The sequence below is a fragment of the Vidua macroura genome, chromosome 2 (genome assembly GCF_024509145.1).
Source record: "Vidua macroura isolate BioBank_ID:100142 chromosome 2, ASM2450914v1, whole genome shotgun sequence".
Taxonomy (NCBI): Eukaryota; Metazoa; Chordata; class Aves; order Passeriformes; family Viduidae; genus Vidua; species Vidua macroura.
In genome coordinates, this window is record NC_071572.1 from 39,272,907 (window position 1) to 39,287,197 (window position 14,291).

At 38.8% G+C, this 14,291-nt stretch overlaps 1 protein-coding gene across 1 annotated transcript in view; it reads right to left on the minus strand.

Annotated features, from left to right (window-relative positions):
- The window catches only part of CLYBL (citramalyl-CoA lyase), a 138,649-nt gene that overhangs the window by 21,905 nt on the left and 102,453 nt on the right, over window positions 1-14,291 (minus strand). The window contains 3 exon segments of the mRNA XM_053969772.1: window positions 413-506; window positions 2,256-2,357; window positions 5,922-6,110. Coding sequence (XP_053825747.1) covers window positions 413-506; window positions 2,256-2,357; window positions 5,922-6,110 — 385 coding nt within the window.

The following is a 14,291-nucleotide window of genomic DNA, read 5'->3' on the forward strand; positions in this document are numbered from 1 at the left end:
TGTGAAGTGGACACCAGAATTTTAGGACTTTCAAATGTAGTTCTAAAAAGCATGTGAACATTGTTTATGCATACAATATTTTAAAATTATTTCAGTGACTCAGCAGGGTGGGGTTTTTTTTGGTTTTTTTTTTTTTGTCTGTTTTGATTTTTTTTTGGTGTGTTTTTTTTTCATTAACTTTTGGTACTGACTGGCAAAAAGCAGAAGAAAGTCTCAGGGCCCGGTAACACAAGGACCACATTTTAAATTGCCAATGGTATATTCTGCACTGAAAAGAAATTAAGGAGAAAAATGAAAACGTAAAATACAGACTCAAGTGTCATTATTATAATTATTGCTGTCAGAAATTTCACAGGCTTCTCCAAAGCAAATGCCATACATAAACATTTATAGTAAAGAGACAAGTAACAACCTATGCTGGCACGGAAATCCTCTCCTCCAAAGACAACTGCATCCAAATGAAAGCCAGCCTGGGATCCTGTTCTCAGTGCTTCTTCACAGACAGCCTTCAAATGAACAGAGTATCAATGTCTACAGAAATGCAGGATGTAGAGAGACTACAGAGGCTATTACAGCAATTCAGTGTTACCAAAATCCTTCTGAGAATATTGCTCCTACTAAGCAAAGCCACTGCAGGTGCTCGACAATGCACAGTGCTTTAAAATGACTCAGCAAAAGAGAAAAAGTATTTTGCTTTCCCTAAGCACCCAGATAGCATCTGGGTCATCAATAACAATCTGGACACCAATAACAGGTTCTCCACCTTCTGGTTTACATTATGCCCCAGGTGTTAGTGCAACCACTACTTCAGATATTTATGTAGCAATATGAAACAAATCATTTGGCAAATATTGCTTAACACCAAACAAAAAGTATTAAATGTGATTAGCTTGACAAGCAATATATCTGCACGAGAAATAGAAATAAAGATCAGAAACTCTTTTATGAAATAAATAATATGAATGGTTTACAACTAATTTAAGTTCCTTACAAGATAGAAGGATTGCCACATATAACTAAAAATAAGCTAAGGAAGTTAAAAATACAACAAATGCTGCAGAAAAGCATTAAAATAAAAGTAAAACAATTTTGCTGCTGTGGTATTTTCATGAGGAGAGTAGTATTACTATTTTATATTGATGTTTGGATAATATTAGTATCTTTTAAGGCTAAGATACATGGAGAGAGACACGTAATTGCCAGCTCTAACGGGTGTTCCTCTATGGCAGCTGGTGGGACACAGAATTATTCTGTAACAGAGTGTGCTTTAAAAGGGAACTCTCCTGCCAGCATCAGCAACTGCAACATTAAACCTCCACTATAAAATACTGTAGGTGAAGAAAAATCTCAATGGTTTAAAATACGATCTAATTCTGTGTTTGCACACAGGACAGGAGCATGTCCATTTGGTTATGGCTTTATCATGCTCACAGATAGGTTAGTGTGTGCTGTAAGATAAATGGCTGTATCAAACAATCAGGCTGCCTGTGAGGTACTTCTGGAGGTACTTCTGATCTGTGTGCCCTCAGCTGGTCTGAAACTTTTCCCTTAGAGCTTGGGAGGGGAACGCAGAGTTCCTTGTGCATGCATGAGCTCTTCTATTTCATTACCATGCTGCCTTGCCATTCTGAAAAACCTGGACTCAGTAGTAAGGGTTGGGGAGTGATTTATATTAAAATGAAATTCATAAATTAGATTTGATCTAAAATTACCCTAAAAAAGAGCATGTTCTTCAGGTATTTTCAAAGTTAATTCTGTTTCTAATCTTGGCATTAAACACTCCATCATACAGACAAAGAAACAGTAAAATGGAATTTGGTTGTAATGTTATTAGTAGAAACTATTATAAAGAAGCAGGTTTAGCAATAGTGAAATCATGATTAACTCTTATTTCAAACTAAGTGTTACACAAAAGTTGCGCCTGACAGCTACTAAATAGCCTGCAACACTGAGCATTCCAAATCTTTGGAGAGGCCCTTTTCTACTCCAAGTGTGTTCAAAACAGTAACAGGAATGAAGAGAGATTTTGATATTTGGTGTGGACTGTCTGCAACTGTTCTGTCACTGGAATACTTTGAATTTATGAAGGCCTTTAAAATACAAACATCAGAATTCAAATGTTTTTGGGGACTGAACCATATGTTTTGTATTTTTTAACCTATTTTCCTTGATGAAATCAGGGAGAGACTGAGGAGAATTCTGCTTATCCTAGTTTGCTGAGATGGCAAATTATGAACACTTCATGACTTTCTTACCTTAAAATTCAGCAAGCCCATTGCAGTTTCCACAAAGGGGATAAAATTCATTGGTTCTACAAGTGTTCGGCCTTTTAGGTGATGCAAGAATTTGTCTGAAAACTAAAACTAGACAGAATGAGCTATCAGAGGGAAAAAAAGTACAGTCTACATGTATACACAACATGGCAAATATTCACCTGACTGTAACAAACACCCCTACCCACCCCAAAACCTGATAACTAAAAAATTAGAACAGCTTTTAACAAGGCCTGTGATTTGAAACTGCAGCATTCCCATACATTTTTAAATTTGGAGGCTGGTTTGCAAGGAAAAAAAAAAAATTTAAAAAAATCCAAGCTTAGCACCTCTCACCCTGGCTTAGTGAAATGCAAATCCATGGGCTCTGGAAAACAATGAAGTGCTGCTGTACCTGAGGTCCAGTTTTGTTTCAGGTCCAGCACTGCCATCACTGGAAGCGCTCCCCAGCCTTCTAAGTGGCATCCGTATTATTCATTACGGCACCGTTACCCTTTTGTTCAATAGGCTTTTCTTCATAATTTTTTAGCTTACCTAGGAAGGCCTTAAAAAGGAAGTTTAATTCTTTGAAGACCAAAGCTTGCCAATTTTTTCCATGAGACCAGTTCACAGCTAGCTCTGAGCTGCCAGTGGGGTAGCCCAAATTCCAAAATCTATCATCTGGAAACATACAAAAGCTCTTGCACAGATTTTTCCCCTTTCAAAAGGGAAAAAAAAAAAAAAAAAAAAAAAGGAGGGGGGGAAACCTTCAGCCCTATATTGTAAATGTATTATGTCTGTCCAGATCGAGTAATTTGCGCCAAGATAAACATATTGCAGGTACTGCAAAAATGTTAGTAAATAAAGACAAAAATCACATATGCATATATTTTAAATTTAAGGAATATTCAACTATTAATGGATATCAAAGGAAAGGGAATTTTAATCATCTCTCCATTCAGTCTCAGTTGGGTAAATCATATCTAAGAGATTTGCATAAATATAAACCATCAAAGACTTTTCATCTTCAAAGGGGGTTTCAAGACCCTATAAGCTTTGTACTGTAATCATCGCAGGTCACAACCCTGCAGGAATAAGGCTGCTATGGCAACATAAAAAACTAATGCTTAAGGCTTAGCATAATATTCTGACTAATAGAAAGGAAACTCATTTTAAAAGCTGGCAGCCTATTTACCAGAAGCTGGATTAGAGGTGTTATTTCCCCTTTTAGCTTCCCCCCACCACCCCTCCCAAAAGAAGGAAAATCTAATCACCCAGATCTTGAAAAAAAAAGCTTTCCAGCAATTTGCAGTAACTTTACAATTAGGCCAAAATAAATCACAGCTTTCTCTGATGAAGAATTCTGCCCTCCCATCTCTGCTCTGCATCATCTCCATGGCCCTCTTGGTAACTTTTCTTTAGTGAAGAGAATTCTACTCAAAAATGTGCAAGGAGGAAAAAAAAAAAAATCAATTCCATTCACTCTGTACAGCATGGCAGGTTACTACAGTGACAGAAAAGAGTAAAGTTCACCCAGGCACATGCGGAAAATGAGGTAATATAATGGTATCAGTATATCTTCTTAAGACTCTTCTCTGGCTTTTATTTTTTTAAGAGGAAAAAAAAGTAAAAAGTGCTACTGTGTGTATATTTTAGGTGCAAGTTAAAGAGCAGAGTTCTTGCTTTATTTTAAAAAATTTTAGAAGTCACACTCCTGGAATTTTTGCTATCTTTTGTTTTGAAGGTAAAGCAAAAAAAAAAAACAACCAAAAAACCCCACATTTAATTAAATATTGCCTCCCTTCCTCTCCCTTGTAAAAGATTTGTAATAAGCACCAATACAAAAGGTAACGAGTGGAGAAGTTTCAATTAATTTTTTTTTTTTTTTTTCAAAAGGAGACGATTAAATGTTTCCGGCCCGGTAAAGTGTTCATTTCAGGGAGAAAGGGAAAAAAAAAAGAAGAAGGCGGAGGAAAAAAAAAACCCACAAAGCTTGGGGAGGGGATGAAGTAGCAAGGCCTCAGCAATTCTTTCAATTCCAGTGCACACCCAATAGTGTGTCGGGAAGAATGCACACTGGTCGGGATTTGTGGGAGAATTGTCCCGCCACAAAGGAGGGAGAGTTACGCTTGTTATAGTCCAATAAGCCATGCCAGTCAAACAAGTACCCACACTAGGGACAAAAGGAAAGCAAGAGATTCTCACACAAAAGAAAACAAGTAAGCCCATCTTTTGGTTGTGCATCAGCCTCCAGGTTTTCTGCTGCACATAAATAAAAATGAAGGGGGGGAGCGGGTGTGCATGGGGGGAAAGAAACAGCTTCTGGGGGGCTGAAAAATCATGCTGGAGTGAATTTTTTGAGGATTGGGAAAAGAAGGCAGTGGTGTTAGGCAGAGTATGTTCTTTGTGTGTAAAGGTTGGGCAAAGGCAGAGTGAAGCAAAAGACGGACAATGAGGCAGAAGCTTCTGGGGTTGGCTTGTTTTCCATGATGGAAATAAAAGTGAGAGGGAAAGTGGAAGAGAATGAGGGCACAAAGAGCCCTGGCATCTCATCTCCCTGTAAAACCTACTTGGTGGCAGCAAGGACTCTGCCATTTTGGTATCATGAATATTCATCGCTGACAAGTTCTGTCTAACACTTACATGGCTGTAAACCCTGAGAGGTGCACTCTGGTTAATTTAATTACCCATTGGTGGAAGGGGATGGCGAACCTTCCATGGCGAGTGGTGGAGGCCGAAGGGGCAGCACCACGGAATGGACGGGGCCTGTCACACACCTGGCATATGGGGCTGTGCTCCGTTGTGTGCTCAGGCCCATCTCCATGGTTTGATCAAGGTTAGGTGCTGAGATTAAAATAGATCCTAATATGCCTGCCTGCCTTTCATCACAGCTTGCACGCGTGCTAGTTGCTCAGCTAGCGGTTTGCAAAAATATAAAGTGAATAATTAAGCATTATTCCTTTACTGGTGTATTTCAGCAATAACGGTATAGCCAAACAAGCATCCCTCTTTTTTTGACAATTAAAACAATTATAGCATAATTAGGCCTATTTCAAAGTTTTCTTAAGTAATTTGACATGCCAACCATTTACATTTCAGCTTTTTATTGGCTGAAAACTCAGTTGTGAAACACAAACACACCTGTCAGCAATTAAAAAGGAAGAAGTAGAGAACTGTTCAGGAAATAATATCTGTGCTAATTAAAAACACTAGTTAAAAGCTTCCTGTTTGTTCCTCCAGTTGCCCCAAGGAGTGACCTTCCCCCCAACCCATTTTTTCATATGTTGCTAACATGGTTTCCCATCTCCTGCTTCCAATGCACATAACTAAGGCTCTTGGACAGACAATAATTTTGCTTGTTAGGGTACTCTGAGAAGAGTCAGGCATTTACCCTTCTACTTTTGATAATATATTCTGACAGCAATATTGGTTCTTTGTCAGCCATTGGAGAAATACACCTGGTTTTCTTTATAAACGTGTTCCATATATGCTTTTTATACAGCACATCACACACACATTTAAGTGGATGCACTGCCCAATTACCTCAGCCGAGCAACAACATCATATGGTATTTGCAGCCTTCCTCTTAACTCACAGTCATTCATCTCTGTGCCTGGTGAACTTGGCCCAACAGCTTCAGTCAAAAGCTACTGTGTTGTTGGTACTCACCCATCTGATTTCCTCAACATTTTCAACCTTTGGCAGCATCATGCTTGAAGGAAGGGTCTTGGACTGCAAAAGCACCTCTAGATCTTCTTCTGCAAGGCCACTGGACACAGAGTTTATCCTGACACACTTTTCAGCATGGCCAAAGTCAAACTCTTCAAGGGTTTTCACGATGCTCAGTCTTGCTTCTCTCTACAGTATATATGAGTTCAGATGCACAAGAAAAGAAAAAGAAAGCATATTTTCTATTGACAGAAAAACACATGGAGAAGAAAATTTGTTGAAATGACATGGGGGGAAAGCTAGACAGCCAGTATAGTGGTTTCCCCAAAATGTCTGTTACTCTTGGACTTTATTGAAGCAGTCATCACCAGAACCTCACAATTTAAACTTCCTTTTTGCTGTTTCTTTTTAACTGGTAAATTCAATGCATGGGATTTCTACCACTTGCAGAAAACAAGACTTTTGTGTCTGCTAGTGCTGAACATGTGTAACAAACACAAATCTTTATGCTAACACAATGTGTTGCACTGACTGTCTGCTCTCTCAAAAATGGCATATTCTTAAATTTGCATTAAAAAATAAATTTTTGTAATTTAGCTCCGTAATGTTGCCTGAACGTCAAAAAATACAGACCTATATATACCTATTTGGTTTTCCTTTACTCCATGTATTCGAAGTGCATTAAAGGCAGTAATAGAATTCACGACTTGCATATAAAAACAACGTTGAAATAACTCTAAGGTTTTTCTTAGACTACATGAAAGGGTATTCTGTTGGCACAAAATAAAATCTCCAAAGACACATGCTTCCCGTGGTCGTTTGATATGTTTGTGAATGTAAATTTACAAATCTGTTTAATAGTTGATTTTCATTACGAATACTGGCATGCTTTTCTGAAATGAAATGCATTTCTTGGCCTGGAGAAAGGGGTAGGGGTCGAAGGAAGGTGCTGGGCTCCTTGCTTCCTTCCAACTGAAATTTCAACCCCAAATTCCTTCCACTCACCAACAGCCCCTAACAAATTTGCATTGTCAAAATGCACACTTATCATTTCATTTGTGAAGAGTTTTTATGGGGCTAATAAAACTTTAAAGCCCCTGACTCATGGAGGCTCAGGAATGACTTTAACAATATGCAGTTGCTGAATAGAGATGCTTTTCAAGAGAAAACACAAACTCAAGGGGAAAAAAACAACAACAAAAAAATCATCAAAGTTAATATCCAGGCTAATACAATCAGCAAGAGAGCACATGACAGTAGATTTAAACCAGACGGATGCAAACCTCTGCCAGCAAGAGGGGCAGAGGTGGTTTCCCAATGTGGTCTGAGTTAAACAGTGTGAGGGAACAGTAGCTTACAGTTGTCAGGACCGATGAGAACAGGGTCTCCCAGGCCAGTTTAAGACAGCTCTGCAGTGTAGTGATTTACAGGGCTGGGACCCCTGATAATTAGGGTAAGTTTAGAGAAAAGCAATTGGTGGCTCTAACTGGTTGAAAGGAAGGAATAATGAAGCAGAAAGTTAATGAAATCTGAAGCGAACAACCTTCAGCTTGAGGCTACTAGCTGTGCTCCTCCAAAGGCTGGGAGCATATGCCCGCTAATCGGACAGACGGGAACAAGGCACCCATGTATGTATCCCTGGGCTGCGATCAAGGGGCATGTTCCGAGGGAGTCTCTGGAAAATGCAACCCAAAACACTTGAACTGCTGTGAATGGACTCTGTCTGGAGCCATTAGGAAAGCCACATAAAGATGCATGCAGTTTAGTACAAACACGTCCAGCTGGAAGACAGTTCTGGCGCATGGCTGTCTGAAATAGCTCTCCCAAATTAGGTAAACCCAAACATATGATGCCAATACCGGGAAATACAAATCCCCTACATCTTCCTTCTCTGACCTGGGGTAACGGGTTTCTAGGGCTGGGCTGAAAGTTTCTGGACATGATGCAGAAAGGTAGCTTAAAAACACGCTCCAAACCAATTTATGTTTTTAATTAAAGTCAGATTATCACCGTTTCAGCAAACACGAATGCAATTTGCAAAAGAGAGATCTTCCCAAAGTATCCTTTAAGGCAGCACTCAATTCCAGATGAAGGCACATCTCCAGCAAACTTGCAGCCTAATTTGTTATGATTTTTTTTCAGAATATAATAATGAGCACTAGACCGTCTCATATCTATTTTTCTCCCGAGTCTGCAAACTCCCTTCCCAAAAAAGACAGATCGTGTCTTTCTAGGTATATTTCCATACAAAACACTTATTAACAGGCTGTTGCTGTTATCAATTTACATAAACTAAATGTGCAGCCCTCTGGTATGTATCCCAAAAATAACCAACAACTTCACTGAATTTATACCAACCAACAAACATGGGGAGGGGGTTGATGTTTTTTCCCATATTTTAATAGAAAATATGTTGCTATGTTAGTTAACACACCCATGCCATCTGTTGGGTTGAGAATTGATGCGTTTTCTTAGAACCACTATGTATTAGATCTGTCTGCCTAGATAGCCCCGGAATGGAAATGTTTCCTTTCCATGATATAATACTTCTAGTCACTATAGTTTCCACAGCAAGAATCAATTTCTGTTTTTAATTGTGGAACAAACTGATGGGACCTGGCTGCCAAAGCCAGAGCTTGTGAGGGGGCTGACTCTGTGCCTACCCTTCCTACAATGAAGGAAATCCAATTGATGTTAGTGGGGAGTATCGGGTTCCCATAAAGGTTTCCAATAAAACATTTCATGGGTAAATAAAAAAAATTATATACTAAAACCTTAGACCAAATGTACTAAAAACATGGAGAAGAGGGAGAGCCCTTTCTGCCTCATTAGACAGGGAAATGTAGATGCTATTCTTATTGTAGAAATCATCCAACAGCTAAAATCCTAACCTAGATAAACGACTCCAAAATCGTAACAGAGAAAAAGGTAGTGCTTGATACAATAATATCCTTACTGCCAAGAATGAGAAAAGTAGAATTTTTAAGGAATGGTGAGAAAAATATTTGCCCTGTTTTTCACATGAGAACTATAACATCAGATAATACTTTGCTATGAAAGAATAGCTGATAAAGAAATAAACCCAATCATTAAGTAAAATATTTCATGCTCAAGTAGCTTGGGATGGTGGTATCCTCCTTGGGTCCCATGTGAATTGGGTTCTTTATCAAACTGAACAAGAGAGAAAGACAACAGAGAGCTGGTAAATAGTGATATTATTAAAATACTTTAAATTTGTACTGGAAATCTCACTGAGGAAAAAAAACGGTCGGTCAGGGTGGCTACTTTAGCACCTCTTCTGTTTGACTCTGAGGAGGACACAGGAAGAGGTTCATTACCACGTGCAGCTACGCCAACTGGTGAACATAAAGGTTTCAGTGACGCAGCCTTGCTGACAAATCCATCGCTACCCGAACACACACACAGTGAAATTAAAAATGGGAATACGTTCTTTGCTGGCTCCACTGGCACCCATTAAACCTAATAACTAACCATCGTCATGAGTTTCTAGCTCTGAATTATCAAATCTGCAAAGAAAACAACATCCGTCCACTTTTACACTCCAGTGGAAGAGGTGGTCCCTCGCGGCAGGGCTGCGCAGTCTCGCCATCTGGAGAATAAATCGAGTGTGAAGTACAGTATAGTTTGGGACCAAGCTCCGTGGCGGCAGCCCAGCAGTTAGTTCATTAGTCCCAAACTTGCGGGGATTAGTGCGGTATCAGCTCTACTGTCCGATGGGATCAGGCAGGCAGAGTGCGAGACTTGGGGAAGGGGGGTGGCGGCAAAGAAGGAGCCCCTTGGGCTTATTGATAAAACCACACTGCATTAGTGCACCTGAATATGTGCTTTTGGTAACAGCATTTGGAAACAGTTTCCCATCATCTGAATCACTACCTTTCCAATTCTCCTCTTTTTCTTTTTCTCACCTTTTTTCCCTGTACGTTATATGTCAAAACATAGAAATTTCCACTTCAGAACCAAAAAACTGAAGAAGAAAGAATGCCACAGAACTGGAAGTTCAGCCACCCACTCACCTTGGACACACTACCGCAAAAGATGGTCAGATTAACAGCAGATGGAAAAATTACATTTTCTTCTTTCTTTTCTAACTGCTACAATTCCCTACAATCCTGCTTTTCAGCACTTTTTTTTCTAGATTTCTAGACCTACCTGATTTTGAGTACAAAATCTCTGTTTTGCTTTATTTTTCTTGCCTAGCCTTCCCTCTTTTTTCTAAAGACCTCCATGTCTTAGTGTAAAGATAGTGGTCATACTTAAAGATATATTTGTATATAGATCTCCTGTTAACATCTTTTGGTAACAGTTCTTCATACAGAAATGCAAATATATGAGGCACTAAAATGGCAGGCCAGAGTCTATAATCCTCAATGCCATAATAAGTTGGCATGTTTCAAATAAGAGAGGAAAAATTAATTACTATAATCACAATTCAAGTTCTTTTTTTTGTGACATGTCAGACATGGTAAAAACATATAATTATGTGTTAATATTAATTCCTTGGAGTGGTTTGTTTACAGAACTTGACATTGCTGAATCTTTTGTCACTTGTATTAGTGCATGCCATACAAATGCACATCTCAAATAAGACTTTGCAGAAGAGCACATATATATTATATACCTATAGTAGCTTTTGTGCATAATAGAGTTTCTGCAGGGGGAAAGTCTGACACTTTCTCCATGCATAACTCTCCATCAATGAAGTGATGCCATACAGAATGATAGCATACAAATGTTTAGTTTCAAATTCACAAATGGGATTGGCAAGAGAAAAGACAAATTACATTTGTTTTTAAGGAAACAAAGAGAACCGTAAATGTGGCGCAGAGCGCTTCTGAGAGCAGCAGGTACTTGTCTCATGAGACTTGCTTTATACCTTATATATATCAGGTACTTGCAAGAATAAATCTTTGAAATGGCAAGTACATATTTCTAGTTAGTCTTGTTAGACTGAAAAACTGAAAAACTGTGCTGTAAAATATGCACAAAGCCTCCAGGAAGTGGTCATTAAATATTTTCTTATTTTTACCTCTGAGCAGATAATCAGATAACAAGTTTTTAGAGATCTAATAAATTTTAGAACACATTTTCTTTTGGTTCAACATGGAACACACCAAACCCACCATGTAGCCAGTCCTAAAGGAAAAAGGGCAGGAGTGGGGAGGAACAGGGAGAATAGAGTTTCCATCATGTATGTTGCTGTCTCTCCTCTGTATTTCAGGTAAACATATGTTTTAGCGTACTGCAAGATGCTGATTTTACTGCTGCTCTTTCCTGAAATCTTAATATTATTTCTTTTATTTTTTTTTTAAATACCAACCTTTTCACTTGTCTGAAAAAGATTCTTCATGACATCAAAATGAGTCATCTAACTCTGTGCAATTCTAGCATCTGCTGCTTTTCTCTCTGCTCTGCTAATTGTCCTTACATGCAGTACATGGTCTAGCAACACTAAAATGATGCAAATGTCAGTAGTCAGTATTGCGAACTAAGCAGCAATTTAATTATGCTCTGCTGAGGAAACCAAATTTATTTGCCCATTTCTCTAGAAGTTTCATTTAAGGTCTGGGAACACATCAGGGCACTTATCAACAATAGCTACCCTATATTTTTAAAAGACAAGATCTCTAAAAGCTGTCCAGAAACAGCTGGGAGTGCTTACTGCCATGTCAGTCTAGCAAGTCTCTCCCTCCCTCTACCAGCGTGGACAATGTGGATCCTGAAGATATTAGATGGGGGTCTATCCAACACCATCTGAGTTGGGCAATTTCCACATATGGTGGTCAGGTGGCCTGTCCTGAGATGCTGTGAATATGGAGAACCAGTGAACAAGAGCCTGAGGTTGTCTCAGCCAGCAGTCAGGAGTCGGGGCTCATGAATCCCAATAAAGCTTTAGGGGTGTTTAGCTATGTCAGTACTAAATTTCTGCAGACCCTGACTATCCAAGGATGTGGATATGAATGCAACAGCAAGACATTTTCACAAGTTGTTATCAAGGTATTTTTCTGACTTGCACATATCTCAGAGAAATTTAAACAGAGGCCAGTAGGCTGCTAGAATGAACTGGCTCATAGAAATATCCACATAATATGAAGACTGAGTAGAAATGTCTCAGTAGCAAAAATGATACAGCATGGTATATGTTTGTGTGTGTCTGTGTGTACATAAACACAGAGACAGGTGTATACCTTACAATAATTTGTACAGAAATGTTTCAAGAGGTTTTTAATGATAGTAATATATACAGCAGCTTAAATAAATCAGTTTTGTTCATGCAGGTAGGCAACTATTCTTCTGTCTGCCAACTTTTATAAACACTTACAAAAGAGATGTAAACAACCTTTCAATTAACACAAATCAAGCTAGCACTAATTTAAGCTGGCTGTAAGAACTAGTCTCTTTACTTTTTTCCCCTGGCTTTCTGAAGATACTTTTTGTTTTGTGACAGATTAGCATCACAAATGAAAATTCTTTAGAAGCATTAGTGTTAATTAGTCTTCCTGGACAATCCAAATGAGCTACTGAATGATGAAATAAGGCCACAAAATATACAATCTAATATATCAGTTAAAAAAAGGATTATACTTTTCTTTAATCTGAACTTAACATCATTAATTTTTATTTAAAAATATTACAGTTTAAGATGTATTTACTTGGCAGTATATAATAGATAACTATGGAAAATGTGTACGTTTAAACATCTATTTTTTATTTTTACAAGTGCATCTTTTTGTTAATGCTGATAATGAAAGACACTGCTGTCTGTCAAAAGTACATATGCTTTAGCAAATTATCAATCCCTCTTCAGCAACTGATTTCAGATGTGATGATTCTAAGTGAGATATAGATTAAATGTTTTAAAGACTGACAAATTATTGCCTTGATTATTTAATAAGTTGGTTGAAAAAAAATACTTAAAGCCAAGAGAGGTAAACAGAGGTTTTCTGAAAAAATCCCAACTGGCCAGAATTTTATGCCTACTTGTACTGGAGGAACCCCAAGCTGCTTAATAGCTCCTAGGAACAAGGAAGGCATTAAGAAAAATCAGGTTAGGTGTGCCATGGCATCTTATATCCTTCCTCTTTTCGGGAATAAACTTTTCCCAGCATACCTACAGTCTCAATAAAACTATGTGTTTCAAAGAGAAGGCTTGAAACAACAGTTGTGTTTCTGCTATTGTGCAAACATTGATTAACAGCTCTTATCTCAGTTTTCATAAAGTGCCTTATCTGCATTGATAAATTAGCAAAATAATATTCTGTAATGTGATCAAATCCCCACAGAATGCCCGAAGTCCAAGCATTCACAGTAAAACTGTAATGGTAGAAAAAGGCTCTCAACTTTTCATTTTCAACTTACATTTTAAAGTTGTGTCACCTTGTAGATGCATGTCTTTCCATGCAGTGGGGATTCAAGACCAGAACTGGTCACTCAATTGTCTTACACTGGGAAAGGCACTCCCAGAAGTTCTCCCACCAGATGGGTTCTTGAGTCATCTAGAAGAGGACTTCTGAAACCTTCTCATGCCACAGGCATTTTTTAAAAGTAGAAGTTACCTCATGTAGTACTGCATATGCCCTTGTGAGATCATGCCATTCATATCAATTTCCATGTACAGACTCTCTGAGAAAATCTATACCTCTGGATTAATTTAGTTCCCAGCTTCACCCGAAGGTTTTGAGTCTCAACTACCCACAAGGCACAACTGCTCATGTACATCCAGACTCTCCTTTGGAGGACTGAATCATCTATTTCCTCCAAACTACAATACAGGTATGGTTTCAGAAATAGATCTCTTCAGGCATCATGCTCAGAGAGTGTTTTGGGCAGGACTGAAATCCAGCTGCCCCACCCTGCTCCTGTGACGCAGCTCCAGCAAAGTCTGTGTCCCTCCAAACACTCACATGAGCTGTCTTGCCAAGCCCCAGGGTGTGCAACACATCCTCAGGTAAAGTTTAAAAACCTCATGGTGGTATACCACCCTGCTCATAGACTGGAAATCAAGAAAAACCACCCCAAAAACAACCATACTACAAACCTAACTACTCCATCAAAACCCCACAAGGAGACACAGGGTACCCATGTGCTACTTATGCATCATTGCACTTAGTCTGCTCTAGAGATTTGTCCCTATGCCATGTGAGCACAAGCCCCTCTGCCACACTAGGTGAAGGCAGCAGGGATCTCTCCTTGGATCCCACACATTCAGCATTGTAGAAGTAGCCTGTAATTGCAGTAATTACTTCCATGGGAGAATAATGTTACGAGATGTTCAACACAGGAAACTTTGATCTAACGAGCTTTGCACTAAATTGACACAACTCTTGCCTTCCTGCAAAGCAAACTTGTTTT